The sequence below is a fragment of the Opisthocomus hoazin genome, chromosome 2 (assembly GCF_030867145.1).
Source record: "Opisthocomus hoazin isolate bOpiHoa1 chromosome 2, bOpiHoa1.hap1, whole genome shotgun sequence".
Classification (NCBI taxonomy): Eukaryota; Metazoa; Chordata; class Aves; order Opisthocomiformes; family Opisthocomidae; genus Opisthocomus; species Opisthocomus hoazin.
The window spans coordinates 79,167,809-79,195,673 of NC_134415.1; the positions used below are offsets into that span (position 1 = coordinate 79,167,809).

A 27,865-nucleotide genomic window follows, 5' to 3' on the forward strand; every position below is an offset into this window, starting at 1 on the left:
TGCCCGCTCTGCATCCTCCAGCCACAGCATTCGGAAATTTCCTTTTGTCCCACGGCAATCAAAGCCTTTTTGTCCCAAACAGGACTTTGCCCTTGCTGCTCCACTGAGGGGTTCCTCAAGACTGTCCCTTCAAATTTTCAGCTAGAGGGAACAGGACAGTCAGCCAAGGGGAGGACTGTCTTCTGCTAATGAAACCATTGCAGAGAGACCAAATTTCACAGCCACTTCTAGCTAGAAAATTATGACAGATAATGGTTGCCCAGTAGATTGTTCACTACCTGCAACATTTCTTAAATGCATCAGATAACCATCTATATAAATCAGTGCATTTCATAATTCAGTAAAAATTCTGTAGCTTTTTCTGCGAAATCATCTTCTGCATCAAAGTTTCTCCTATTTGACCACAGACCAACTTCAGTATTAAACAAGCAAACCTTGTTTTTGTTAATATAAAAATGTTCAAATTATTTTTAGAAGAAATGAAATTTTAAAAAAACCAACCAAACCCACATAGTTTTCCCTGAGGAAAGGGGGAGAAAAATCCACAGGTAATTATGCTAGTCACATTGCTTAATAAGCTTGTGCAAGTGGATACTGTGGAGAGATGGAGACTGTAGAAGAACCTGATTAGAATAAAATAGTATTAATTAAGCCTCATAATATCCTGAAAGATAGGCAAGTGATATGCCTTTATACAGATAGCACAAATTGACTTCTTCAGTGTCACACCACCACAGGGGAATGACAATTTCTAATGAACTAACCTACAGCTTTCAGGTGGGCTTCATTTGTGGGATATACAAAAGTTTCATCTTCTCCTGAAGAAGACAGAAAAATATCTTTTGTTTCTTATTAATCATATTGCTCAAATATCTTTACTGCCCTCTGGCGTGCATTTCAGCAGTAAATATAGGCATAAAATGAACGATAATTGGCATTGATTTGAATACAACTGTTTCAGTTCATTTTTCAACTACTTCTAAACAAGGCTTCAACTTCCCATGACAAACAGGAGATACAATTCACATCTCCATGGTGTTTATTGACCCAAAGCATCAGTTTAAAAGGCTGGTCTCAGCAACTACCCTAAATATAAACGCTAACAGAAAATACAGAATTTTGCTCGGTTGCTTCAATTGACTCTGTGAATTCAGTTCTCCTCACTTCTGGGAGTCTTTCTTGTTTGACTCCAATAACGCTACCAAGTGCCTTTCTTGTTTGACTTAATCACGCTACTGTATTTTTAACTCAAAATGAACCAAAAAAACCCTCCCTAAACCATTTCCACGTTTTCCACTTTCTCCTCCATTTAATCTCTTCCTCCTTTACCACAGAGGGGTTTTACAGGAATAAGCAGTACGGTCAGTGCAAACTCCACTGTTTCTCCCACTGCAGACAACTTGAATCACCCCTTCCTTGCCCACTCAAGGTCTCCATAAGGAATCTTCAGATACAGTTTCATGTTACCCTGTATCCGATATAATTCCTGGTCCCACATGCTTACATCATATCTAGCAAGCGTATGGCCTTAGGGAAATCAGAAGAGTAACCTGAACCTGGAGAAAGCTATTCAATTTTATGTCCGGGTGATGCTTCTATCAAATCAGTGATTAACTGTCACAGCTGGGGACTGCATGACCGTCAGATTTTACGCAAAGGAGGCAGCATGAGGGGCACCTCGGGGAGAAGTGGGAACTTTTGTCAGCTGCCCAATGTGACACTGCATCAGCTGTCACAGCAAATTTCCCCCTACAATTCTCTGTGACCTGATCAAGCCTGAAGACCAGTTTTGGGGTCCTCAGTACAAGACAGACATTAACACACCAGAGTGAGTCCAGCAGACAGCTACCATCATCTGATCAGGGGACAGAGCACATGATGCACTGGGAGAGGCTGAGCAAACTGGGTTTGTTCAGCCTTCAGAAAGCTTTGGCAGGATCTTACTGCTGTCTAAAACTATCTAATGAGAAGCTGGAGACGAGACAGAGCCAAACTCTTCCAAGGGGTGAGCAGTGAAAGGACAAGATGCAACCAATACAAGTTGAAACATGCAAAATTCCCACTTCATTTAAGCAATTTATCTTCCTTTTTTTTTTTTTAAACCACATGGGTGGTCAAGCACTAGAACATGTTGTCTGCAGAGGCTGTAAAATCAACATATCTGGAGGTATTCAAAACTCAGCTGGACACAGCCCTGAGCATCATGCTCTTGTTGAAGCTGCTTTGAGTAGGGGGCTGGACTAGATGATCTCCAGAAGTCCCTAACAGACTCACAGACTACTGTAGGTTAGAAAGTGCATCAACCCTTTTCAAATCATCACACCAAAATGATTCATACAGCATTTATCCTTTTGAAAAAAGGACAAGAATTTGAATATCAAAACTCCAAGCACTGCAATTCGCACTTTTTTATTTTTTAAAGTATGAACATAACCACGTTCTGGGAAAATACTCCATTTTCATCACCCACAAGAAGTGACTGAAGAAACAGCTTTGAGACACCGTCAGTCAGCCGAGGCATTTCAAATGGCGTGCGCTGATCCACAAACCACTGCTGCTCACGGCTGATCAAACACCCCTTGCCTCCCAGAGGGATCAGGAGTGCTGGATCTGCCCGTTACTGAATTCTGGACACATCAAAGCATGGGGGCAAACCCCCCCATTCGGGCAGATACCGCCAGCTGCCACCAGACAGATGTGGATAACCATGGCTCCCAAACTAACAGGACCGACATGAGAGGCCGAGAGAATTGTGGCTAGCTGACAGAACCCTAAAGCATAATATTGTCTCTGTAAATAGCAGGTTGTCTCTCAGCGACTGCGCCTTACAGCTCGGAGAGAAGCAAGCCAGATATCCACGCATGCCAGTCACAAAAAGCCAGACCTCAGCTATCTGAAAGTAGCACCAGTTGTCAGCCAAGGACAACTAAATTCACTAGTTCAGGACCTGATTCAGGAACAGTATTTCCCACTGTGCTTCTCCCATACAGCAATAATGTAGCTAAACAACAGCGTCTTCCAGCAATGCTGAGAAAGATGATTAAGGCAGCCATCAAAATTCCTTTAGGCGTACGGAAAAAAGTAATATTCTGGAAAGCCAGTGTAACCTCGGCTTTTTTCATTTGCTGGTACCAACAATTCTGCATGCTTTGGTCTTCCTGCTCCGTTTCACAGGCTGTTTAACGGGGAGTTAGCGCAAAAGCGCAAACCTACTTCTGACAGAACCAAAGCTGGAAGCCAAATTCTTCTGTGCGCTGGGACCATTCGCGCAGGCCAAACTGCATTCCCGTCCGCCTGCGTGTGCCACTTCGGTACGTTTTCAAGAAGTCACACTGACTTCGGTGTATAAACTACCTATTGTCACCAGAGGTAACATCTGAACATAGAACTCAAGCTTGCTGGTGGGTTTAAAGCCACAGTACCTAACTCTATCCAAAACCACCTCCAGTGAAAAAAACAATGCACTATGAAACCACAGAAACTACACACAGAAGTGCGATTGGGAGGCAAAGGACGATAAACCCAGCGGTATCACCTCAGGTTACTTACACCAGGAACCGGATTCTGACTCGCATGCGGTGGCGTGTCAATCACACGGCTAAATAAGTAATCACCACACAGAGCCCCCCAATCTGCTCTGCCCGTGGCTAAAAGCGCTGCACAGAGCCCGTCCCTACAGTCTCTGACCAAGGAACGCGACAAATCTCCGGCAGCTGGCTTCCAGAGGCCAGGCTGAACCCCCTGGGAGCCGCTCCCGAGCCCTTCGGCTGACGAGGGCCGACACGCTCAGAGCGGCCAGCAGACCGGGGCCGCCGGTGGCCGCTTCAGCCACCCTACTTAAATCCTTCATTCAAATCTTCATTCTTTAATTCCGGACAGCTTCAGCTGCCCGGTTTCGGTCACGACCCGGCTCTGCGCCCGAGTCCCGGGGCAGAACCTGGGGCACTTTTTCAGCCGTCCGTCCGTCCGTCCGTTTCGGATACACAGCGGGGGCGGACGCTACTTACAGCCCTGGTCTCGTACAGCACCAGCTTCTGCACGGAGCTGATCATGGGGGCGGCGGCCGCCGGCATGGCGGCCGCGCGGAGCCCGAGCCTTGCCGAGCTCCCACCGGGACCGGGAACCGGCAACCCACGGCCGGGCTGGGTGGAAGGCGGAAGTGCCGGCACGCCACCGCGCAGGCGCGCCCACGGGCGGGCGGCAGAGAGCGCCTGCGCCGGCGCAGCGGGGGCGGGTCGCCGGGGCGGGCGCGGCGGCGGCAGAGGGGCAGGGTCAGCACCAGGAACAGCTCCGCCGGCCGCGGGGAGCCCCTCCTACCCAGGGGGCGGGGCGAAGGAAGGGGGCGGTGCTCTTCGGTTGCCCGGGTGACGCGGGTACACAAGCCGGCGGCGACGGGCTGCGCGCGGCGGTTGTTGCGCCCTCGCGCTGCCTCGTTCCCCCGCGCTTCGCCCAACGTAAGTGACCGGGCCCTGCCGCCCGGTCCCTGAGGGGCGCCGGCCGGGGGGACCCTCGGCCCTGCCGGGCAGGGGCCTGCTGGCGGGACCCGGGGGAAACACCCCCACCCCGCACGCCCCTCCTCGCCCGCTCCCAGGGCCTTAGTCCAGGCGGGGGGTCTGGTTCGTTCCTTCGGTTCGGTTGGGGTGGGTTTTGTAATTAGGAAATCGCCCGTTAATTAATTGTAAAGGTTTGCGAAGGGGTGAAACCGCTGCAAGCGCCAGGCGAAGCGCAGCCGGTGAGCTGCCATGAGAGAAGGGGGTTGGTTTGTGTGTTTTAATGTTAAAATACCGTCCCTATCGTCCAGCGGGTCTTCGTCTGAAAGTCTAAGAATGTTTCGGTTTGATGTTTCAAAACAAACTTTTTCAGGTGTTCATCCTGAAGTGGAATTTTTTAATTTAAAAATTAATTGGGGAGGCAAGGGGGTTGAGGCTTCAGTGGCCCTCTAAAGAAAGTGAGGTTTTGCTTTGCCTTCAACCCATGCTTCATCGAGCTCCTCGCATTTCTGGACTCCATTTGTTTGCAAGGCCCACCCAAAATTTGCTCCAGCTTATCTTCATGAGAAACTTGTTTCACTTTATTGTGTAGCACTGGATGTGCCATCTCTTGCAGTCCTGGAAGAGCTGGGACTTAGGAGAGGATTATGAAACCAGATCACAAACTGCGATTTAATTCTGCAGAGCCTTATTTGCGTACTTAGCTGTGGACACAGCGAGTAGTTCCACTGACCGTGATGGGGCTTTTCTGTCTCTGAAGCTCACAAGCGAAGACCTTAGCAGGTCCATGGTCCATTTCATGGACTGGAGGTAAGTTACAACTGTGCAGTGATCAGAATAGGAATGAAAAGGCAATGAAACAATTACATGCTGTTTTAAAAAGAGCTACAGGCAGTTTGAGAGTCAGGAAGAGGACATTATCAACATCCATATAGTTGCAGCTGGGGATCAGGGGTGGTTCTGACAATTTTTCAGAAGCAACTCTGCTCTTAGTAATGGGTGCATCGTGTATGCTCTCTAAGTGCTTTTTCTTCTTATAACAGCTTTTCTTACAAAGCAATTTGCCTTATATCACATTGCTGTTCAGTTCCACTTTTTAAGTATATGTCAATTTACACATATGTAAGCTAATGTATTTTATAACAAGCTTTTTTTTCCTCCCAGCCTTAGATAATATTATGGCTTCACAAGAGGAAAAACAACCTCAGCCCTTTGCAGACATCTTCGATGAAGATGAAGCTGAAAAATCCTTTCTGTTGTCCAAGCCCACTTGCTTAATTATCCTTGGAAAGCCAGTAAGATGTCTGATAGAAGTTTTTTTTTCAGATATTCTGCTAACAATTTTACTTTTCTTTTCAAGGCAATAGTTTAGTGATGCTGCCAAAAAGATCGAAGACCTGCTTTTTTATCTTTTCCAATTTGCAAATCCTGCAGAGTTTGGTAAAGATTCTGATCTCACTAATGCAGCCAATTTTTGGCCTGAGTGACCAGTCAATTACAATTTGAAGTGTTATTTCTGTAATTAAAAGTCATGTGTTGCTCAAAAAGTTTCTTCTCTTTTCACAATGGCAACTATATTTTTTTATGTTATTTCAGTATTCTAACTTTTAAAAAACTTCACATATTAAAGACATAAATAGGCCTAAAAGAGCCTTCAGGTTAATGTACTGACTTACAGACATGCAATGGGGTATTACATATTTAAATGAACTTTAACATAATTATAGATCGTATATTTGGGAATAACTGAAATTCATCAAGGTGTCCTGATAGGGAGATTTGTACTGTATTTTAACTATAATTCAAGGTCTCTATTTTTCTCAAATAATTTGTGGCCTCCTTTACTTAGGAAAATTTGATGTTTTGTAATCACAGACTTATCAGATTTCTTTTTCCCAAATGTAGGAGACTCTATGGGTGGTTTACATTAGTGCATCACTTTGCTGAAGGAGGTTCTTTTTCGGTGCAAATTTCCCTTATGTCTGTACTGAATCTGGTACGCACTTAAACACACCACTGGTGCCCTGAAAGTTGCTCTTGAACATTGCAGTTGCCTATGAAATGTGCCTTCAGAGCACCCCACTTCCAGTCTGAATACAAGGTCCTTTAGCAGCTTGCCCTCTGCATTTGTACGTGATTCTGTTAGGTAACACCAAAGAGCCTGAAATGACCATACAGAAATCTGCTTTGCACTGCCTAGTAGGTAGGGAGGTAAATGGTATGCACCTAAAACTGGAAACCAACCCAAACTTCAATGCCAGCTGACCCACCAAATCAAGCCCAAAATCGATGCCATAGTGCTAGGATACTGCTACATTTCCTTTCTGCAAAGACTTTCACCAGGCTGGAAGGCTCCCAGTCCCTAGTGTTTGCACAAGTCTGCATCCTTTTACTGCTTGGCTGCAAATCTTTACATCTGTCCTCGGTTTGGCCAGGACAGGGTTAATTTTCACCGGACTCCAGGAAAGGGCACAGCTGGGGGGTGGGGGCTGACCCCACTTGGCCAAACAGAGCCCGGTATTCCATACCATGTGCCGTCAGGCTGGCTTCCCGGGGGGGGGCGCGGGCAGAGCAACGGGAACTCTCTCACGGCTGGGCAGCGTGCGGTGCCGGTCCTGTCCGAGAGAGAGGGTCTGTTGTGCGAGTTTGTGTTGTGTTTTCTCCTTATCTGTATCATTGTTGTTACTGTTCCCTTTGTTTGCTATTCTGTTAAACTGCCCTTGTCCCGACCCACCAGTTTCTGCCTCTCTATTTCCATTCTCCTCCGCACCCCGGCGGGGGGAGGGGCGGCCGCGTGGCGCTTTTGTTGCCGGCGGCAGCCGAAATCAAAACAACATCTGACCAAACTGAGAAAGGAGGCAGGGTGGTGTTCTGCAAGTGGATGAGATGCGAACATCACAATGAGTCTGTATAAGGTGATATAGCCAGCAAGTGTGCCTTATGCTCAGCATGGGACGTCAAAGAGTGCATTCACCTCAGTAGAAAACTACAGTGGACTGGCTCACCAGGTTTTAAAAAAAAGTCAGATTTCTAACCTTACATGAAGAAGGTAACTTTACATTCTTGTAGACCAACCAAATACTCATTGAACGACAATGTAAAAAATATATCAGAAATTGATATTCTTATCTGAAGTCATTGCTTTCAGTAGATGCTTGATACGTGAATTTTAACAAAGGGTTGAAACTGCACAGGCCTGACCAAGAGGACATGGAATTAAATATTCTATTTTTATGATTATATCTTTTATTTATATGGCTGATGTGTAGAGCATCTATCTTATTTAAGATATATCTTTTAAGTTAAAAGCATAGTGCCATTAAAGTAAAGCCAAATACATAAATTCTCATCACATCTGTAATATGTAAGGTATGAGTATGTTGGAATGTTTGCTGATACGCTGTTAACTAGGATTGTTATTTACTTATGGGTTTTTGCTATTTTTTGATCACAAAATTTATCTAGGACAAATAGACTGGCAAAAAAGGTCTCTTGTATGCCCTTGAAAAAAGGACATAATCCTAAGGGTGGAAGATAGTGAGTCTTGCAAAATTCTGTTCAGATAGCTATGCCTTTAGAGGCCTCATTACTCTTGGTTATGTTGGTTCCTCAGGATTCATGTAAGTGATAAAATAAACATTTTGTCAGTATGGAAACCAGATTTGTAGACTAACACGGGCAATTATTATGTATTCGTTGTTTTAGTCAAAGAATACTATCCCTGTGTATCTTACTCAGAAACAGCTGAACAGGTTTGCATCATAATTTGCTTTGAGACTGAAGATAATAAATTTCAGTCCTAAAGAGTTTCTCATAGGAATTTATGGGCAAATCATAGCTGAGTTTAATATAGAGTTGCTCAGAAACAAAGTCACTATAATTACTTCGGACATAATTAACTGCAAAGGACAATAATAGTGTATTAGCAATGCTAGGCAGGATAAAATAGAGGATGGTGTTAAAAAGAGTGTTTGTGTTGGCCCAGTGGATAACTCAGAGGCCCTAATCCTGGTGGTATCTTGTAATTGTTTTTATCATATGAGAATATATTCTTTATTGTGTAATATGTTTGGGTTTTTTTCCTTCTGCTTGTTTTTCTTTTAAATGTGTCTTTTTCATTTTAAGGGTTCGGGAAAGAAAACATTAGCTAGAAAACTAGCACAAATATGGAAATGCATTTTCATAGAAGGTAAACATACACTATATTTGGAACACTGCATTGGCTCGATATTATCTTTTGATTTAGAATATCCTCACTGTTCCCTGTAATTCAAAATGACATGTTTCTGATTGCAGCAAAGACTAGTGATAAGGACCGAGTAACCATTTTGCCAGAAATGCAATTTCTGAAAAATGGCCTTTTAGTTAAAGAGAGGCTTAGAAATCACTTTTTTTTTCTTCTTTGCAGAAGGGTATATATACGTAACACGTAATAATCAAGTTCTGTTCCCAATCCTGTAAGGTGATTCATGTGACCCTTCTTGTTCACATAGAGGCAACTCATTCAACTCTTGAGAGCACAGAGATTTTCCAATACAGACCATAAAAAAAGGAGGAGGATCTTTCCTTTGTGCTTGTGCAGTGCCTAATACAAGAGCAGATGTACTCCAGGAAACAGAAGCATAGCTTTTGAATCGGTAGAAGTAATAATGGGAGGAATGGGAGCTAGCACTTTCAAATTTCTAAAACAAAAATATTTGATGGCTTATGTCAGAAGATGTAGTTAATTTCTCCCTTCATGCATTTACCAGAATACAAGATAGCGTTTCATCTTCTAAGCTATCCATGCCCATTTCTGACAGTTCCTCTCGTCAATGATTTTTGAAGATCTGTAGAGTAAAACCAGTTGATTACAACATTATCTTATTCCTTATCAACACATCGCTAGAGATTTTTTTTCATTTCAAGGCATCTCAGCAAGACCAGAGGTTCCTACAAAAAATAATAAAGTCTCTGGCAGTTTTTTTTTGTACTAGTTTTGTCAACAGTAACTAAAAAAAAATTTTAAATCTGAATTATTTTTAAAGCCCTGGTAATTTTTTTTGTATCCGTGACCTTATAATTCATAAATCTTTAGTCATTCATTTAAGTTTTATTAAAAAATAAAACTTTTCCACCAGATCTGCCATAGAATCATAGAATCATTTAGGTTGGAAAAGACCCTGAAGATCATTCAGTCCAACCATAAATCAAACACTGCCAAGTCCACCACTAAATCATGTCCCTAAGCGCCACATCTACACATCTTTTAAAGACCTCCAGGGATGGTCAATCCATCACTTCCCTGGGCAGCCTGTTCCAACACTTGACAACCCTTTTGTTAAGGAAATTCCTCCTAACATCCTATCTAAACCTTCCCTGGTGCAACTTGAAGATGTTTCATCTTGTCCTATTGCCTATTACTTGGGAGAAGAGACTGACACCCACCCAGCTACAACAGCCTTTCACGCAGTTGTAGAGAACAATAATGCCTTCCCTCAGCCTCCTTTTCTCCAGGCTAAACGACCCCAATTCCCTTAGCTGCTCCTCATAAGACTACCAGTTTGAAGGCTAATATAATCTTTTTAAGTAGAAAAAGGGAAAGCACATAATAACCTTAACTATGAAGGAATTTCTTCAGTGCCTCTTTGGGGACACCAAACTATAAATCTGTTTTTATGGTATATATGTGTACAGTTGTTCTGATTATAAACTAACTCTTTACATATCAATTTTCATTATTTTTTTTTCTTTTAAATGTGCACCATAGTATTTTTTATTGTTCTAATACAAGCCCTCTAGTGGATAGTGTAGCATTTCATATTCCTGTGAATACACAGGCTTATTTCTCACATGAAGTATCTTTATCCTATTTTTAAGATTTTGAATTATAATATGTTAAAATTCAGTTTTAATAAAGTGCTTTTTTGACTTAGGTAAATATAGGATTTTTAATTCATAGGATTTTCTAACAAAAGATTAATACCTGGACCAAAACATATATCAGACCAAAACTGGAAGGGACCTTAGGAACGTACTTAAACGAGTCCACACTGTTTGAACATATTTAAATCATTACTGACAAATGTCTATCAAATTTGCTTTTAAAAATCTCTAGGCAGATTATCTCTGTAACAGTCTTTGCCATTAGAAAGATTTTCTAAATGACTGATGTAAATCTTACTTATTGCATTTTTATGCCTTATTTCTAGAAGATTCAGAGAATTATTCTTTTTTTCTTTTGCTCATGATTTTTCTTTCAGTCTTCTTTTGTCTAGTGTACCCACACACGTGTACACACACACATTCCTTCCACTTTTGCTAATAGGTTTTTCTCATTTTCTGCATCAAAAAAGAAAGAAACAATGAAATTCAACATCCAGAAACACGAATAACATAGCTCAGAAAGGACCTCCAGAGGTCATTGAGTCCAACCTTCCACTCAAAGCAGGGTCAGCTAGAGAAGGTTGCTCAGAGCTGTGTCCAGTTGAGTCCAAGGACTGAGACTCCACCACCTCTCTGGGCAACACTTTCCAATGTTTGACCACTTTTGTGATGGAAAATTGCTTCCTAATTACCCCATTGGAGTTTCTTATGTTCCTGCTTGTGTTTGTTGCTTCCTGTCCTATCTGCACTTGTGTGACGACAGTGGTTCTGTCTTTGTGCTTTCCCATCATGTAGTTTTAGACAGCAGTAAGAGCTGAACAAGGCCAGTTCTTTTGGCTTCTCCTAGTACGTTCAACACTTTTAATCATCTTGGTGCCCTCCACTGGACTCGCTCCAATGTATTGGTATCTGTCCTGCGTGGTGTTATTTGTTTAAAAAATAATCAAAGTTAGAGAATTATTAAACAGGAACGATGTTCACCATCTTTGTAATTTGACAAAATACCTTCTATCCATTTATCCCATGGATAGGTCAATACTCATAAATAAAACAGGGCCAGGGTACATGTACAGCACTGATTTTCACTTGACTGTGTTGTTTAATACATTCTCTGTCTCAGTTTGGGGCCCATGGCAAATACTGCTCTCCTGAACATACCCATTCATAGTATGAAGGATAATATGTGTTGCAGTCGCTATTACTAGTAGCAATAGTTTGAAAACAGCCACTATGTTCTGGTGAGAAAGATATTAATTGTACAGGCATGAGCCACCTGGCTGCAGGACCTTTCCCTGGCCTGGTTTATTAATGACATATATGAAGACTTCAGGGTAATTCTTGAAAACGTTCGTGGGTGTCTGCTTATTTCAATGGTATAGAAGTGTGAAAGACTTCCAGGATCATTCTGCTATGATGTCACAGTCTACAGATACTGAGGGCAGGCCTTTGAAATTGATGGGTGTGAAATTTAATATTGATTTCATTTTAGATAATTAGACTATATAAGGAGTAGGTTTTAAAAGCCTTTTTAAAAAGCCCTTTTTTAAAAGCCCTTTACACACACAACTGGTTTTTGTGTGTCTAAACAGTACTTTTTCTAAAAGTTGCTCTTAAAATTTAGGAAGTGTTTGAGCTCAAAAACTCACCTCTGGATTACACAGCAGTAATGCGAATTTGGTATAAATCAGTAGTTAAAATAATCATGCAAGGCTGATGTTGTGCATTTGTTTGTAGTATATATAGGGCTAAATTGTAGGGAAAAACATCTGCCCAGTCACTGCCAGAAGACACCAAGTTCTGGATGGACAAAATATAATAATGACCCTAAGTATAATGGCTGTTCATTCAAAAATAGTCTGGTTGCTTAGATCACACATGCACACTCCTTTTTTGCATGTACATGTCTGTGTATAAAATATATTTTATTAATTATTTTATTTTTATTGTCTGATGTGCTTTCTCAGCTTTGGAAGTAATTCAAATGAATATTCGTGAAGAAACAGAATATGGGCTTAAGGTAAAAGTCTAATCTTCTAGTAAGTTTCATCACGTTCTTGACAAATACATATTATGTAAGACTGTGTTTTGCATTTCACCTTAGTGTCAAGAATTGCTTTTCAAAGGTCAAAGTATTTCTGAAGAACTGGTTACAGAAATGATTCTGAAAAAGATTGAGTCACCAGAAGTTGCTCATTTTGGTAAGTATATTTATAGCCTAAACTTCTTAGAATAGATAGCTATAATTTTGTGACAGTTTGCATCCATTACCACTCAAATATCATTTATTTTGTATTAGACAGCAGCATCTTTTCTTGTGCTCCTCAGGTTGTGGAATATCTGCAAACTGAAGGTGTATTCAGGGATTAATTTACCAATAGAGAAGATCAGAAAGTGTCATACCAATCCTATGTTGTGTTAATTTTGAGAAAATGAATTTGCCCCAAATTTTAAGTGTCGCTATGATTCTCATTTGACAATACTATCTGGTTAGAAAAGTTTTAGGATTTAAAATTCAGATTGTTTTTTTTGCTTGAATACTTCTAAAACAACAACAACAATAACAACAACAAAAAAAATCCACCAGCAAAAATATTTTAAACATTTAAAATAAAAATAAAGAAAACAGATTATTTAAAATGCAAAGTATTACAGTCTTTTTTTTTTTCTGACAACAATGTTTATTCCCTTTGCATATTGTGACTCAGAGTAAGTTAGATGAGAATAGTGGTAATAATTCTTCTTTTTGAGGAAAGGTTACGTTAATTTAGGCTGTTAAGACTAGTGCTGCAGATCTTGCTACAGTCTGAACCTGCTATCCTCAAGACAAAACAAACACGTGGAAAGAAAGTAAAAGAAAATGGAGTTTCTTTTTCTGGTGCTGACTTATATTTGAAATTTCCCTTATAGGAGAGAGATAGGTATAGGGCCAAGAAAATGTTAAGTTTCTACTGCTCTGAAAACTAGCATGCTTCTATAAGGTTTCAGTTGCAATGGTTTTTATTCTTTCTTTAGTCCAAGACTCGACAGTTTTGCAAAAGATGCAGCCTTACCTGGTGAAACCACGCTTTTCAAACAGTAGGCAAAAAGCAGAGGAATAGGGAAGAAATAAGAAAAAGGAGATCATGAGGAAACAAAATAATTGAGGGAAGAAGTAGCAGCAGAAATGCCAGTTTCTTAATCCATTATGTCAGGACTTCAATAAAACTTGAAGCGATGTCTGTGTTATCTGAGTTCCCCAGATAGTTCATATCATCTTAACCTAAATAATATTTGCAAAGGAAAAATCTTTATCATTATCACAGGGGAAAACTGTTCAATTAGCATGATTTAAACCAAATCAGGACCAAAGTTGTTTACTGATTTATTAATGTGAAGTAATTAACTGGCAATCAGTGAACTGGTGGTCAGCGAGGAGGTTCAGTATCAGCCACAAAACAGACAAACCACAGCACTAGGCACTTGCCAAATATTAGTAAACACCTACAAATTTCAAAACACCCTCCTAAAACTGATTTCAAAGAGTATGCTCAAACTTGCCTGGTTATGCATGCAAACCCTCTCTTAAAGATGGGTGGAAACTACAAGCACACATTCCCTCTTCTGAGAATGCATGTTCACCTATTTAAGCACACTTTCTGTTGGAAATGTGGGTGCTCTAGCTTTGTCTGTGTATGCCATTTCCTACAGTCTACTAATCCACACACCAGTGAGGATGAGCTCACATACTCGATGTGTGGGTCACTATGTGTTTAATGCTGTTCTGTCAGCCCCATAGTTGAAACGCAGGTTACTCGCAGCATCCAACAGGGAGGCTGCTCTGTCAGGCCTAGACAGAAGGCTGTAGTGCTGGCACATCAAACCTGGTTGGGCTGCTGTTCTACCTTATTCGCACTGTAAGGTCTCTTCCCTCAGTCACAAATTTTAATGCTTCTTTTCAGGATGGCTCCTTCTCTCCTTAGAAGTTTCGTGGTAATCCTCTGGTTTGTATTTGATCTGGTGGATGGTTGCCTTAAGTAAACTTCATCATTGTTAGTCTTCCCACAACATTATCAGTTTTGGAGCAAACACCCTCTCAGAGAACAGTTTGGGATAATCTTCTCCCATGTTACACTCCTGTTCCTCTCACATCAGCTGTTGTTATCCAGATTGTGTTGATAAGCAGAGGCTATGCAGACTCCCCACATCTCACTACCAGTTAGAATTCTCTGAAGGTATCAACCATTTAGCATCCAGGATTTTCATTTCCCAGAGGAATGACTATACATTATGCTCTCTCTTGCTTATCCTCTTCTACAAATTTGGTATCTATGGACAGTAGCGTCCCAAAGAAGGAATCTTCAGTCCTAATACCTCTTTTGTGATGCATAGACTTGCATTTAAATGTTATCACATAAAATTCTAAGCATTGGGAGCATGCACCATTTCTCTAAGGGAATATTCTCATTATTAGGCTAAAAAAATTCACCTGACTCTCGTTTAGTGTCTCATTCTGGCCTCATGAATATTGAGTTCATTGCCATACAGTAGTTTTACTGCACTGCATGCAGCCATTAGTAGTTGCAGTACTCTCCTATGAACTTGAAGGCGCAAGTTCATCTGTAGGACTGAGCACTCTAATACTAGGAAAAAGGTGTTACGATCACCATGCTTTCCATACGTAGCCTGTGTCTGTTTGCCGAAGAGGACTCAGCATTGTGAATCCTGAGTGACTGGATATTTACCAAGTTGGGTGCCCCAATATGCGTACTGTGTGCACAGTGCCTCCTTTTGAGAGGATTTAACGTCCAGGAGCACTACGTATCCCAGAGAGGAGTTCAGGCTCCCTTCTGTAGAAGCAAAGACTTTTCAAGGCTATATAAAAAGCCTAGACTCCTAGTTAAAATGTTTTGTATCACAGAGTGGCTACTTTGTGCAATGCCTTTTAGAAAGTCGTTTAGTAGCAAAAGTGGTCACTGAAAGCTTGTTACTTTTTAGGCACCACGATGTCTGAGCTAGGCACCTGAAGCAGGTGCTCCAAGTATGATCCTTTAATGACTACATATTTCTTATACTTCTTCTCTTTCTTAGCTGAGCTAACAAGCTTTGTGAGTCCTATATTAATTCGAAAACAACAGACTTTTTTTGTCTGTATTTCATCTGAAGTAGACATGGGTGCACAGTTTCTTTAATGGTGTTATGTCATGTACATGGTTTAAAATTGTGCCAGTAAATAGATGTGTTGTTTAGAGGAGATGTGTATAACTAGTCCTACCTTTGACGTAACCATCTAAAAGATATGTTTGATAAAATGTATTTGGCAGGTTATGTTCTCAGTGGATTTCCTTCTCTCTCAGAGGAATACATGACTGTTTCACAGCAAATAAAGAAAATAAAAAATCTAAAATTAAAACCAGATTTCCTGATTAACATTAAGGTAATGTCATCTTCAGTAACTTGCTAGTCATTAGATTTTGATTCTAATTGTCATATCTATGTGGTTTGTGTGATGCTAAGCTTCAGTTCATGAACCTAGTCTATCACTGTGCCAGATTTAAGTCCATGTTTGTTTTAATGACAAAGCTCTTTACAGTACTTACTTTTGAGACATATTTTGTTTCACCATGCATAATGAAAATTTGTGAATGCCTACTTCAAACGTTTTTTCCTATGTTCATGGAAAGATCTTAGAACATGAGAGAAACATTTTTTTGTGTTGCTTTTCAGGTAGCTTTGATTTTTTCAGCTTCACAAAGACAATCTTCATTTTAATACCAGATAGTGAGAAATCCCACTTCTTGAGAATAGATCTTGTATGATTTTACGTGCAACAGTACAAATAGCAGAGTGATACTAACTACACTAGAAAGAAAACCGAATTCTTGACTTCATGTAGTTATGTCATCTTCTTCTCCAGGAAGATGACTGAGACTGAATGCTCATTAAAAATCCTTGCCCCTAAGTCAAATGAATAATTTTGCCTTTGATTTCAATGGTTCAAGCTGTTTTAACAGATATGTCAAAATTGTAACTAATTTCATTATATAAAAAAGAAAGGAAGAAGGGAGATTCTAGATAATGCTGGGCAGAATGAAATACTGTTATTAGCAGACCAATTTAGAGAAATTTTGTCTCTCCAAGAAAAAGGACAGAAGATGTACCTTTGAAAAAACAACCATATCTGATCAAAATTCTCCTTCCCTATTTCAAAATGTGCTGTGTCTTATAGCAATCATGTCAGCTGTATGACTCACCGTAGAAGGAGAAATATCCTAAAGTAGTGTAATACTTGAAGGGATACCTCAGGAAATGAGTGTAGTGTGCCTATTGCTAACAATGCGATCTCAAAAGTTCTGTATTTTCTATAGAAATCAATTCTCCATTTCTGTAACAATTTAACCTTAACAGCTACAGTATTTTCTTGTTATCTCAGCTTTTTCATATATGTTTGAAGTGTAGGTGTTAGTGATTTAGAAAGGAAGAATGTATGTTTATTATTGGTTTTGCCCCACCCCCAAATCCATAGAAGAATTTTAAGATACCTATCTTATGACCTGTCAAAGATCTAGGGACTTCAAGTGCATATTAATGCAAGTACAATTTAGGACAGGTCAGATAGAAGCTTTATTGACTACAATCATAGTGAGTGAACATTCAGACAGCATCTCCCCCTCTGCTTCCTTGTTCTCTGCTAAGTGATTGCAGAGACCCAACCAGCTTTTTTTTTTTTCAGAAAAAAAAAAAAAAAGAAATAGGTGAGGAAAACCAATCATTTCAATGTTAACAAAGCCAAGTATCCGTCCCTGGAATGAATGGACTCCTTAAGTAGCTTGCTAACAGCCACAATTCTAAGAAGTAATCAAACAGCATATAAAGCGACAATGTGGAAAGCAGGCTGTCCGTGGAGCCTATAGGAATGGCTCATCCGGTATTATCTTAGCTCAGAAGTGAGGAGGTGGAAGCAGTCACAGACTGTTAGCTTTTAGTTGAAAGGAATGTTCTTTTAGTTACAATAAATTTCTTAGTCAAACCTCTCAAATCTTAAATATTAATAATTTTACCACCACAGAGCACATGCAGATTTATCTGTGTTTAATGTTCAGCTAAATTTGTGTCTGCAGGGCTTTTTATGGAATGACTGTTGCTTACTCTTCCAAACTGGTGAACTCCTTTAGCCTCTGAGACAATGGCACTATGCTTTTGGGTAATAGCAGAGCTCTGAGAGGTCAGAGGCACCTAGTAAAATTGACTTAACATTAGAATCATAGAATCATGTAGGTTGGAAAAGACCGTTAAGATCATCAAGTCCACCTGTAAATCAAATACTGCCAAGTCCACCTCTAAACCATGTCCCTAAGTGCCACATCTACACATCTTTTAAATATCTCCAGAGATGGTGACTCCACCACTTCCCTGGGCAGTCTGTTCCAACACTTGGCCACTCTTTCAGTAAGGAAATTTTTCTTAATATCTAGTCCAAACCAACCCTGATGCAACTTGAGGCCATTTCCTCTCATCCTAACACTAATTACTTGGGAGAAGAGACTGACACCCACCTGGCTACAACCTTCTTTCAGGTAGTTGTAGAAGGCAATAAGGTCTCCCTGACCCTCCTTTTCTCCAGACTAATCAACCCAAGTTCCCTCAGCTGCTCCTCCTAAGACCTGTTCTCTAGGCCCCTCACCAGCCTCGTTGCTCTTCTTTGGACATGTTCCAGCACCTCAATGTCTTTCTCATAGTGAGGGGCCCAAAACTGAACACGGTATTCGAGGTGGAGCCTCACCAGTGCTGAGTACAGGGGCACGATCACTGCCCTACTCCTGCCGGCTGGATTATTTGTGACAGAAGCCAGGATGCTGCCGTGGCCTCCTTGGCCACCTGCTCACACTGCTGGCTCATGCTCAGCCGGCTGTTGACCAAAATCCTCAGGTCCCTTTCCGCCGGGCAGCTCTCCAGCCACTCTTCCCCAAGCCTGTAGCATTGCATGGGGTTGTTGTGACCAAAGTGCAGGACCCAGCACTTGGCCTTGTTGAACCTCATGCAGTTGGCCTCAGCCCATCAATCTGGCCTGTCCAGATCACTCTCTAGAGCCTTCCTACAAGCAGATTGACACTGCTGCTGAACTTGTGTTGTCTGCAAACTGACTGAGGGTGCACTCGATCCCTTAATCCCGATCATTGATAAAGATATTAAATAGAACTGGTCCCGATACTAAGCCCACATGTGACCAGCCGCCAGCTGGGTTTAACTCCATTCACCACAACTCTTGGAGCCTGAACTTCCAGCCAGTTTTTTACTCAGCAAAGAGTAGACCTGTCCAAGCCATGAGCAGCCAATATCTCCAGGATAATGCTGTGAGAAACAGTCTCAAAGGCTTTACTAATGTTCAGGTGAACAACATCCATAGCCTCTCCCTCATCCACTAAGAGGATCGCCTTGTCACAGAAGGAGATCAGGTCAGTCAAGCATGGTCTGCCTTTCATAAACCCATGCTGACTGCACCTGATCATCTGGTTGTCCTGTGTGTGCCATGTAATGGCACTCAAGACAATCTGCTCCATAACCTTTCCCAACACCGAAGTCAGGCTGACAGGCCTGTAGTTCCCCAGATCCTCCTTCCGGCCCTTCTTGTAGATGGGCGTCACATTTGATAACCTCCAGTCAACTGGGACCTCTTACTGAAGTCCAAACCTCTTTGGCACTAATTGCAAGAGCAATCACAAGCCTGTCTGCAAAATACTTTTGCCTGTAAGCCACACCTAGAGTTGTTATACTGCAAAGTATAACTTGCACCGTAAAATGTGCTCAGGTAGTGCCTGCACTCCTGATATGGACTGTAAAGTGTTGATGGGAAAAATTATGCAAGTGTTTAAGTCTTTCTTTAATATTTGCTGCTTTTGAAAATTTTGTGTTTACTTAAAATGTTATTGGAGGAGAAGTTTATGATCCAAATATTTGCCAAACAGACTCCTACCCCCCCATTCTGCAATTTCAGGAAAAATAATATTATTACAGCAGTACAATAAACACATGATTTCCTGTCTCTTATTCCTTGCTAGTGTTCAGACTATGACTTATGCCAGAGAATATCAGGACAAAGGCAACACCCGGATTCAGGGCAGGTATATCAGAGGAACCAGTGGGATCCTAACATTATTGAAAAGCATAAGAAAGAGGAAGATCAGCATGAAGAGGAGAATGAAGAGCAGGAAGAAGTGGTACATATTGCTAACTTCTAAACAGTGCAAAGTATTATAATATACTCTAGACAAAGCAGAACAAATGCCGATATTTTAAAATATCACCATACTACATTATGAATTAATTTTGCTGAACTAATCTTAATTCAGTTTCTGTTCTGCTCTAAGAGACTTGGGATTGTACTTAAATGGTAGGTTTAAATGACAGCAAATAGTGATTATTGTATAGCTTAACCTGAATTCAGTCTCTATCTTGGAATTCAGTGAACTGTTTCCTGCCGTAAGTTAAAAGGATGTATCTGGAGAATGGTGACTATATATTGTCTGTTTCTGTGTCTAAGCAAATAAAATTGTTCTTAATTTTTGTTTATTGTAGCTAACTTTACTAGTATTGGTAGGATAGTAGCTTGTTTTCTGGTTTTGGTGTTAGACTAATACAAATTAATTTTTTTTTTCCTATGAAGGTATTAATTTTGAATTCAGGTTGAGTTGTTCTCATTTATAATGCTGGCCAGAGACTTATCAATGCAAGTTCTAGGCACATTCCTCCAAACTTGCAGAAACTACACATCATCAGGATAGTATCATGGTCAGCAATGACTGGGCTAATACTCCTTGCAATACTTTGGAAAGCTACTTTATCTACCTTTGAGTAAAGACAAACATTAGTTTAGTACATTATTATATTTCTGTATCTTGAAATATTTAACTTTTCATTCTGCAGACTGCAGAAGATCCACTTATGATGTCAGAATTTATGCATCAATTAGTGCAGAGGCCTGAAGATATTCTTGAAAATGCAGAGGAAAGAGTTGGAATGTATAAGGATATAATGCTTCATCCTTTAGAAGTAAGAAAAAAGCAAAATGATATGATTATGCATAACAAAAAATTATTTAAAATATCTTGCATTATTTTCTTTCTTTTTTAGTTTGAGTTTATTGTATGGAGGTGGGCACAAGGCATGCTACAACATCTCCCCAAGTTCTTAAATTCATACTGAAATCAATGATAGAAAGTTGTCATCTATAGGTGTTGTTTCTACTCTGGAATCAAGATAAAGTAATCCATTTTGAGTTTTAAAAGTGAAACCATACCTGCCACACTAAATCTAGGAAGTGAAGTATTTGCAGAGCCCAGTGTATCATCACCATTACCGTAGTCCATTCTAGCATGAAATTCCATAAGAAAACTGCTCTTTGCATCCATTGTCTTCCACTTCAACAGATTTCCCTTCCTCACCTGCTTCATCATCTGCAGATTTATATATCCAATAGTTAGCCTGTCAGTTTGCTTTATCACCCATTTCATTTCTGCAGCTGTTTTTTTCTTTCCTTTTGGGTTCAGGAAAGTTGGATTTACTTTTTTTTTTTTTTACCAAAAGCACCAGAACAGGTCCAAAACAATAATTTGTTCTTTTCTTTTTTCTTTTTTTTTTTTTAATCTCCTGGTACAAGCAATTGCAAAAGCATTGTGTTTGCTGTGCACTTGACAACTACTGTTTATTTATGCCCGCCAGTTTCATAAACTGAGCCAATAAATGTCATCCTGTTATGCAAAAGCAAACATTATGGATGTATATAAGAGAAACACAATCTATTATCTTCTCTGTAGAAGAGTATTAGAAAGAAGTCATTAGTTCTTATCTATTTCTACCAAAGATAGGCCAAATAATGTAATTTATACTATAGAAGACTTAGACTAGATGCAAGAAAATGAACTCCGACCACAAGTGTAGGGAAGAACTGGAATAGAATACATAGAAAGTTGTGAAGTCACCTTCACTAGGCTTTTTCAGGGCTAGAGTTAGACCAACATCTGTCAGGAACAGAGTGAGTGTTCTCAGCCCTCACATAGAGACATTAATAACAGATATGGGATGTCTCTTTTAGTCTAATATCTTATTTACTAATGGGAAAATTGAAAATAAGAAAAATCAACTATATTGTTCAAATTTTACAGAAGTTGAAAGTCAGGACCAAAATTGAAACATTGGTTTCATTGCTGGTATTTCCAAGAAATCTGTTAATTGACATTATCACCATTTTCCAACAGAGAATTAAGGTAGTTAGACAATTAGAAGCTGAATTTATACACAAAACATTACTGTATCTAGATTCTTTGTAACTGTTTTGCATTTGAACTATGATATCTAATCTGTTTTCTGAACCCATTGTAACTCCAATTTTTGAATTCTCTCTGTATTTATTTATCACCAAATAAAAGTTTCTCTCCAGAAGATTTTATAAGTTGTCAGTACAATGAATCTTGGTTTTGCTGAAGACCACAGGAGTCCAGCCTTTGATATATATGGGAACAGAATAAGCTTCAATGTCATTATCTGGTTGACTATATTCAACTGATGAGTATGTCTTTGTTCTCAAACAGGACTTAATGGCTGAACAGGATTGTCAGTATCTTATTGAACTGGATGGAAATCAGCAACCAGATGATCTCTTTGTAGTAAGTCAGCTATGCACCAATGTAATTAACCTCCATTAGAAAATAATTTCTCAGATCTGTGGATTGTTTTCTTTATTACAGTGTTGGCAAAATTTTAAGTTTAAGTGTATAAAACCCATTTAATTACTATTAGAAAACATAAGCTTTGAATGCTTGCTTTTGTTGCTCTATTAAAACAACTCTAAGATTCATAGCACTGCCCCCAGGCTTACATCTATGTTACACAAGAATATTTTCAGGCAGGCTACAAACTCATATACATTGTAACCTTCAGGTTTTAGTGCATTCTTTTGTGTGTTAGTGTAAAATATCATTATTAACATGAGAATTTAAAACATCTTCAGTATGATATATTTACAGAATTGGCTTAATTTATGCTGGTGTCTAAAATAATGACAGAATTTTTATGAACTTTGATATTGTTTTAAAGACGCTTCCTTCTTTTCCATATAACAATTCTGCTGAGTGCTTGTGTCGAGATTTTTAGCTCACAGCATAGCAATTCATTCTCTCTATTAAAAAACTACAATGATAAAATTTGAAGATAAATAGTCACATACTCTGACTCCAAAATTAGAGTTACTTCAAATCAGAACCAGAAGTATGGGGTTGAAAATGAAGTGAGAGATTGTCTTTGACAACGTAGGAAGTGAGCTGCTCCTGCATTTCCCCTCTGTTGTTTGAAACAAATTGAATCAATTAGAGTTCTATAAGTATTATTTCAATTTATGATTAACTTTGCTATGAAGAGTAGTCCTATGGGAAAAAAAACCCACTAATTTTGCAGAGTTGGGACATCAGATTTCCTTATTTATGATCTGTTTGTGAACATTACAACAGAAGATTTATAGTAAAGGCAATCAAGTTGTGTAATGAGTCCAACCATTTTACCTGTAAGGCAAAGACCTATTACGAAACTAGTCCAAACATGACAAAATTTGCTTTTTAATATGAAGAACACTTGCATTCAAGAAGGATTACATTCAGGAAACATTTCAATTAAATTTATTAACATCTGATTCTCGTTGGCAGACATTTGGTTTAAGTATCTTTTTAAATAGAAGATACACAAAGTTGTATTACTTCGAAGTATGCATAATCTAAACAGATTTTTGTCCTTTTCAGAGCGGAGCTCCTCTGAATACTTCCACTGCTTTGTGAGAAAGAATCCTTCAGAGCCTATTCCTTTAGAAGGCTTGGGATTCACAGCATAATGAGGAGATATAAAGGCTGTAATTCGGCATTTTGCATTGCCTGTATCTACCAAATAGCTTATTAAAACTCAGCTGAATAACTAGCATGACTCCAAACTAGAAATTGGGCCTCAGTGTATATGTAGCCATTATTTAAATAATAAGTTACAATTTTAAAAATACTTTGGGGGTCCTTTCAGATCATAAAAGCAGTTTTGATTGGTACTAAGTCAAGAGTTCTTTTCTCTTCAGTCAGTGTTAGTTCGACTTCAGTCTCTGGGTGTTCGAAACGGAGCTCCTGTAACTAGACTTCAAAGTCAGCAAGAAGAAATACTGGAGGGACTGGAAAATGTAAGTGTGCTTTTCTAAAATGTGATTGAATGTAAGAATTATAAAAATACTTTTTATTTTCTGCTGTAAGCTTATATTACAACATCTTTGTTTCACAGCAGCCAGTTTGTTTTACCATGCAATAAGGGCATTTTTTGAGCCATGATTTTCTAGAAATGTGAATTTAAGATAATTCTGGGACTGAAATCCACTTTAAAGAATATGAAAAAAAAGTCTGTAATTAAAAAAAAAGTTAGGTGATTATAATAAAATTTTGAACAAAATAAAGAAAATTTAGCCAAAAGAAAAAATTTCAGCAGCTGACTCTTAGCTCAGTCTTCACTGTTTTCCTGAATGAGAAACCACATGCTAATACAAATTTAGCAATATCCTGCATAGCTGAAATCACATATATTATATTTTCTGTAATTAATTAGAAATATGACAAGTTAGTGCTGAATTTTTCTGAATCATGACAATTACAATTTGTGTCCCTTGCAAATAAAACTGAAAAACAGTCTTTACATAAATATCTTCACCTGTATTCACTTGCAGTCATCTTCCTATTTCTTAAACAGAACTTTGGATATATGAATGATACTGTAACTGGGAGACCCTGCCACGTATTTTCAGAGAAACAGCTCCCCCTTCACTTTTCTGTTTTCTCAGTCCCTGATAAATTCACAAGTGAAGGACTTTCTGTGTCAGAGGTTGTAAGCTTTTAGCATCCACAGTATTGGAGGCAAGGAGTTCCGCAGCTTAACTGGACATTATATACAGAATTGCTTCCCTCTGTGTTGAACGTGACACGTTTAAGCTCAGTGTCCTCTAGCTGTCGATATGCGAAAGTCAGTAAATAGTTTTGTTCTCTGTGTCTGCCCTCTAGTAACTCCTGATTACAGACTTCTGTCCTGTTCTTATGTAGAGGTCTTGTTCCTGGACTGAAGAGTTCCAGTCTACTTTGTCTTATTTCTTCTTAGATTAAAATATTTTTGTGTGACTGATCTGTCATATTACCTTATTCTGAAACTTTTCCAATTCTACTGAATACTTTTTGAGATTAGGGTAGCAGAATGCACATAGCAGTAAAGACGAAGGCAGGATTTATACAATAAAAAAATAAACCTTTATCTTCTATTTTCTCTTTGCTGAACATTCCTAACATTCAGGTTATTTTTCTGACTGCTCTTGGGCTTTGATCAGATGTTTTCACGGAAATATGTATTGCAATTCCAAGATCTATTCCTGAGTAGTGACAGTCAATGACAACTCATCATTGTCTGTGTAAAACTGGTATTTTAACGCCTGGCTTCCTAGATTCTGAAAGTCCTCCTGTGGTTCTTCACAGCCAGCACTGGTCTGTACTACTATGAATAATTTAGAATCACCATAAACTTTAGGATTCACTCACTATTCACCTTCTATAAAAGGTCTATTAAACTTCCTCTATCACATGACATTTCTGCATGCCTAAAAGGGATGTTTTGGCCTTTCTATTCCCCCCCCCCTCCCCCCCCCATCGTGGTCCTTTCTTCACCCCCTTTAGAAGAAATCATGGCCAGGCCATTTTCTGTCATCTTCAATAAATGGCTGCTTCATACCTCTTTAGTGTTTTAAACTTCTAAAAATAATAAATGAAGCCTACAGGAACTATTTTAAGTACTATTTTTACGAAATAAAATTTAAAAACTAAATAGTTTCTCCTTAAAATTGTCCTACAATTCTGAAATATGTTTGGGGTTTTTTTTAAGATTCTAAAAGGCATGCTGTGGTTTTCTTTATAGGTTTGCTTCTTTTCCAACAAAACATTTCAAACAAATGCTAAGAACAAGGCATATGTAGCTTCAGATGAAAATTACTTATTCTGTTATTGCTGTTTTAATAAACAGGATCAACTTTTACGGGTTCTGTCATCTTACAAACTAATAGCACACAGATATCGATGGCGTAGAAGCAGGTGGGGACAAGCATGTCCTGTGGCTCTAAAGCAAGGTGACATTGTAATGGGAAACCCAGACCTGGCTGTCAGGTTAGCAGAATTGGACTCTTTATGCTTTTCTTTCTATTTTATAAGATAACTGTCTATATGTATTAACTTCTCTTCTGTTTTAAGTTTTCTAGGTAAAATGTACATACTGTCATCCCCAGAGGCATTGAAAACATTTATGCTGAATCCACGGCCTTACCTGTTGCCTCCAATGCCACTTCCTCCTTGTAAAGTACTAGTATTTGGTCCTCCATTTTCTGGAAGAACAACTATTTGTAACCTAATTGCACACAAATATAAAGGAAAGGTAGGTTTATAACTGTGTTATGTAACAAGGGTATCAGCTGAGGCTTGGGAATCAGTTAAGCACATACTTGTTTCTGGTATGTTCTTAACACACACACACATTGCAAACATACAGATTACAGAGGAAGCATAGTAATTTAGTGAAATTCATTTACATAAAAGTAGCTAATTTTCAAAGATATTTTTATTTACCCTCAATGTAAGACAATTATTTGTGTCAGTTGTTTGTCTTAGCGTAAGAATATTATGCATAACTTTTGTACTAAGATAATTAAATGTTAATTCAAATTAGAAATTATTTTTTCCACAAAAAAAGCCCTGCATTTGAATTATATGTAAAATTTTCTGAAATTTGCAGAGCTTTTCCAAATTAATTTCATTGCGTACAAGTTGGATCAGATGCTATATTTCTCTTCTGTGATTTTTTTCTTTTTTCAATTCATTTCACTAGGTTCTTGATATGGCCAAACTCATTCAACCCCTTATTGAAGAAATAAGAGAAGAAAACATTGAGCAAGTGCGAAGGGATACAGTACAAAAGGCTATAACAGCAGTGAAAAATAGGTTGGAATTAGAAAAACAGTCAAGAGAATCAGGTGAATAAGGTGTTCTATGGTCTTTGAAGCTATCTTATTTGCTTTAGGTTATTTAACTGAAGCAACTGCTGTAATTTTGACTTATAAAATATTACAAAATATTATAAAATGTTACAGTTGTGCATTAAATATGAACCAAAAGAACTTGCAGTGAAGGGAACAGCTGAGTAGAATTCAGTATTTTTGATGTTACATATAAATCCTCTGAAGCTGAGGGCCACAAGTATGTAAGAAAGAGTTATCTAGGCTCTTTTTGAAAGAGCAAATTGTTTCTGACTGATACTGGTTGGAAACTTTCTGTTTGAATGACTTTCTGACAAGTTATATCTCAGCAAAATTGAAATTTTCTTTAAGAAAGCAGCTTGTCAGCTATGCTGATGTAAGTCTACAATCTACAGATTTTCCACTTTGGAGCAGCCTTCAAAGTATGCTGTCTCAGGTGGTGCATTCACAAGACTCTCCCGCTCTGGTCACATCTACACTTCTTAAGCTACCCAGGTTTTTGCAGCTTGATGAGTTCAGAAAATATTTTCAAAAGGTGAAAATAACATGTTCTTTTAATATCTTTTAAATAAAATTTGGATTTTCTTTTTGCAGCAAATTTTGTGGGTTTTTATGTTAATTATTTCTTTCAAAATGAAAATTTTCCATTGAATGAGAATTGCCTTTTCCAGTTAGCTCTAGTTATGGTTCAAATGGACAATCGGGCCATTTTGCCTTGTTCAATTAAGCAAGGAATTTGACTTACTCATGGCTACACGCATACCTAACAAGAAGTCAATATATTCCTCTGGTGCTGCAAAACATAGAAGCTGGCAGTGATACAAAAATCATTGCCATTGCAATAAGAATCATAGTGAACTATGACACCAAGATTAAAAACATTAAACAATGTTACGTTCCAGATTCCTGGATATGTAAATGCTTTTGAGGACAGGTATGTGAAATCATATTAGGATTAATGAGAACTTAATCCTAATTAATAACCTTGGAGAGCTCAAGCAACTTTATGCAAAAGAGAACTACAAACACATGAAGAATGTAAATTGTCATAGAAAGTTTGACAGCTTCAGAAGGGGAAATTAAATATTTTTGGAAGCTTGACTCTAGATCTAGAGGTAACTATCCCAGAAAGCATTTCCTATTCCTAACAAAACCTTTTAGTTAATTACCTACTCAATTCTGCATTTTGAGAGAATTACAGAGAATCACTAAGTCCCAAGTGCTCCCAAGTCCAGTTCAGGGATAGACAGTGAGGCTATGAAATTCCACTGAAGTCTGCAGCTTCTGTTTACTGTCAGAGTAGGTCAGGAGATGGAAGCAGTTGGTGCTAAGGACGCAATATCCATGTCATGCACAAAGGACTTTCAGACTAGCTGTACTGTGATCTTATGGGCTGAACACTTCATGGTTTCAGCATAGCAAATGTGCATCTGGAAGGAATCGGTTAGCTTGCATG

The 27,865-nt window shown here is 39.1% G+C and overlaps 2 protein-coding genes across 2 annotated transcripts in view; one reads left to right on the plus strand and one right to left on the minus strand.

Annotated features, from left to right (window-relative positions):
• The window catches only part of FIG4 (FIG4 phosphoinositide 5-phosphatase), a 69,102-nt gene extending 64,955 nt beyond the window's left edge, over positions 1-4,147 (minus strand). The window contains exon 1 of the mRNA XM_075414231.1: positions 4,008-4,147. Within this exon, the coding sequence (XP_075270346.1) occupies positions 4,008-4,073 (66 nt within the window). The 5' untranslated portion in view covers positions 4,074-4,147. The remainder of the gene's footprint in view (positions 1-4,007) is intronic.
• A 234-nt stretch (positions 4,148-4,381) lies between these two features.
• AK9 (adenylate kinase 9) overlaps positions 4,382-27,865 on the plus strand; it is a 79,974-nt gene continuing 56,490 nt past the window's right edge. The window contains exons 1-14 of the mRNA XM_075414232.1: positions 4,382-4,454; positions 5,175-5,300; positions 5,655-5,785; positions 8,616-8,679; positions 12,320-12,372; positions 12,457-12,553; positions 15,656-15,768; positions 19,391-19,546; positions 20,256-20,381; positions 21,920-21,994; positions 23,440-23,538; positions 25,407-25,546; positions 25,631-25,811; positions 26,262-26,406. Coding sequence (XP_075270347.1) covers positions 5,669-5,785; positions 8,616-8,679; positions 12,320-12,372; positions 12,457-12,553; positions 15,656-15,768; positions 19,391-19,546; positions 20,256-20,381; positions 21,920-21,994; positions 23,440-23,538; positions 25,407-25,546; positions 25,631-25,811; positions 26,262-26,406 — 1,366 coding nt within the window. The 5' untranslated portion in view covers positions 4,382-4,454; positions 5,175-5,300; positions 5,655-5,668. The remainder of the gene's footprint in view (positions 4,455-5,174; positions 5,301-5,654; positions 5,786-8,615; positions 8,680-12,319; positions 12,373-12,456; positions 12,554-15,655; positions 15,769-19,390; positions 19,547-20,255; positions 20,382-21,919; positions 21,995-23,439; positions 23,539-25,406; positions 25,547-25,630; positions 25,812-26,261; positions 26,407-27,865) is intronic.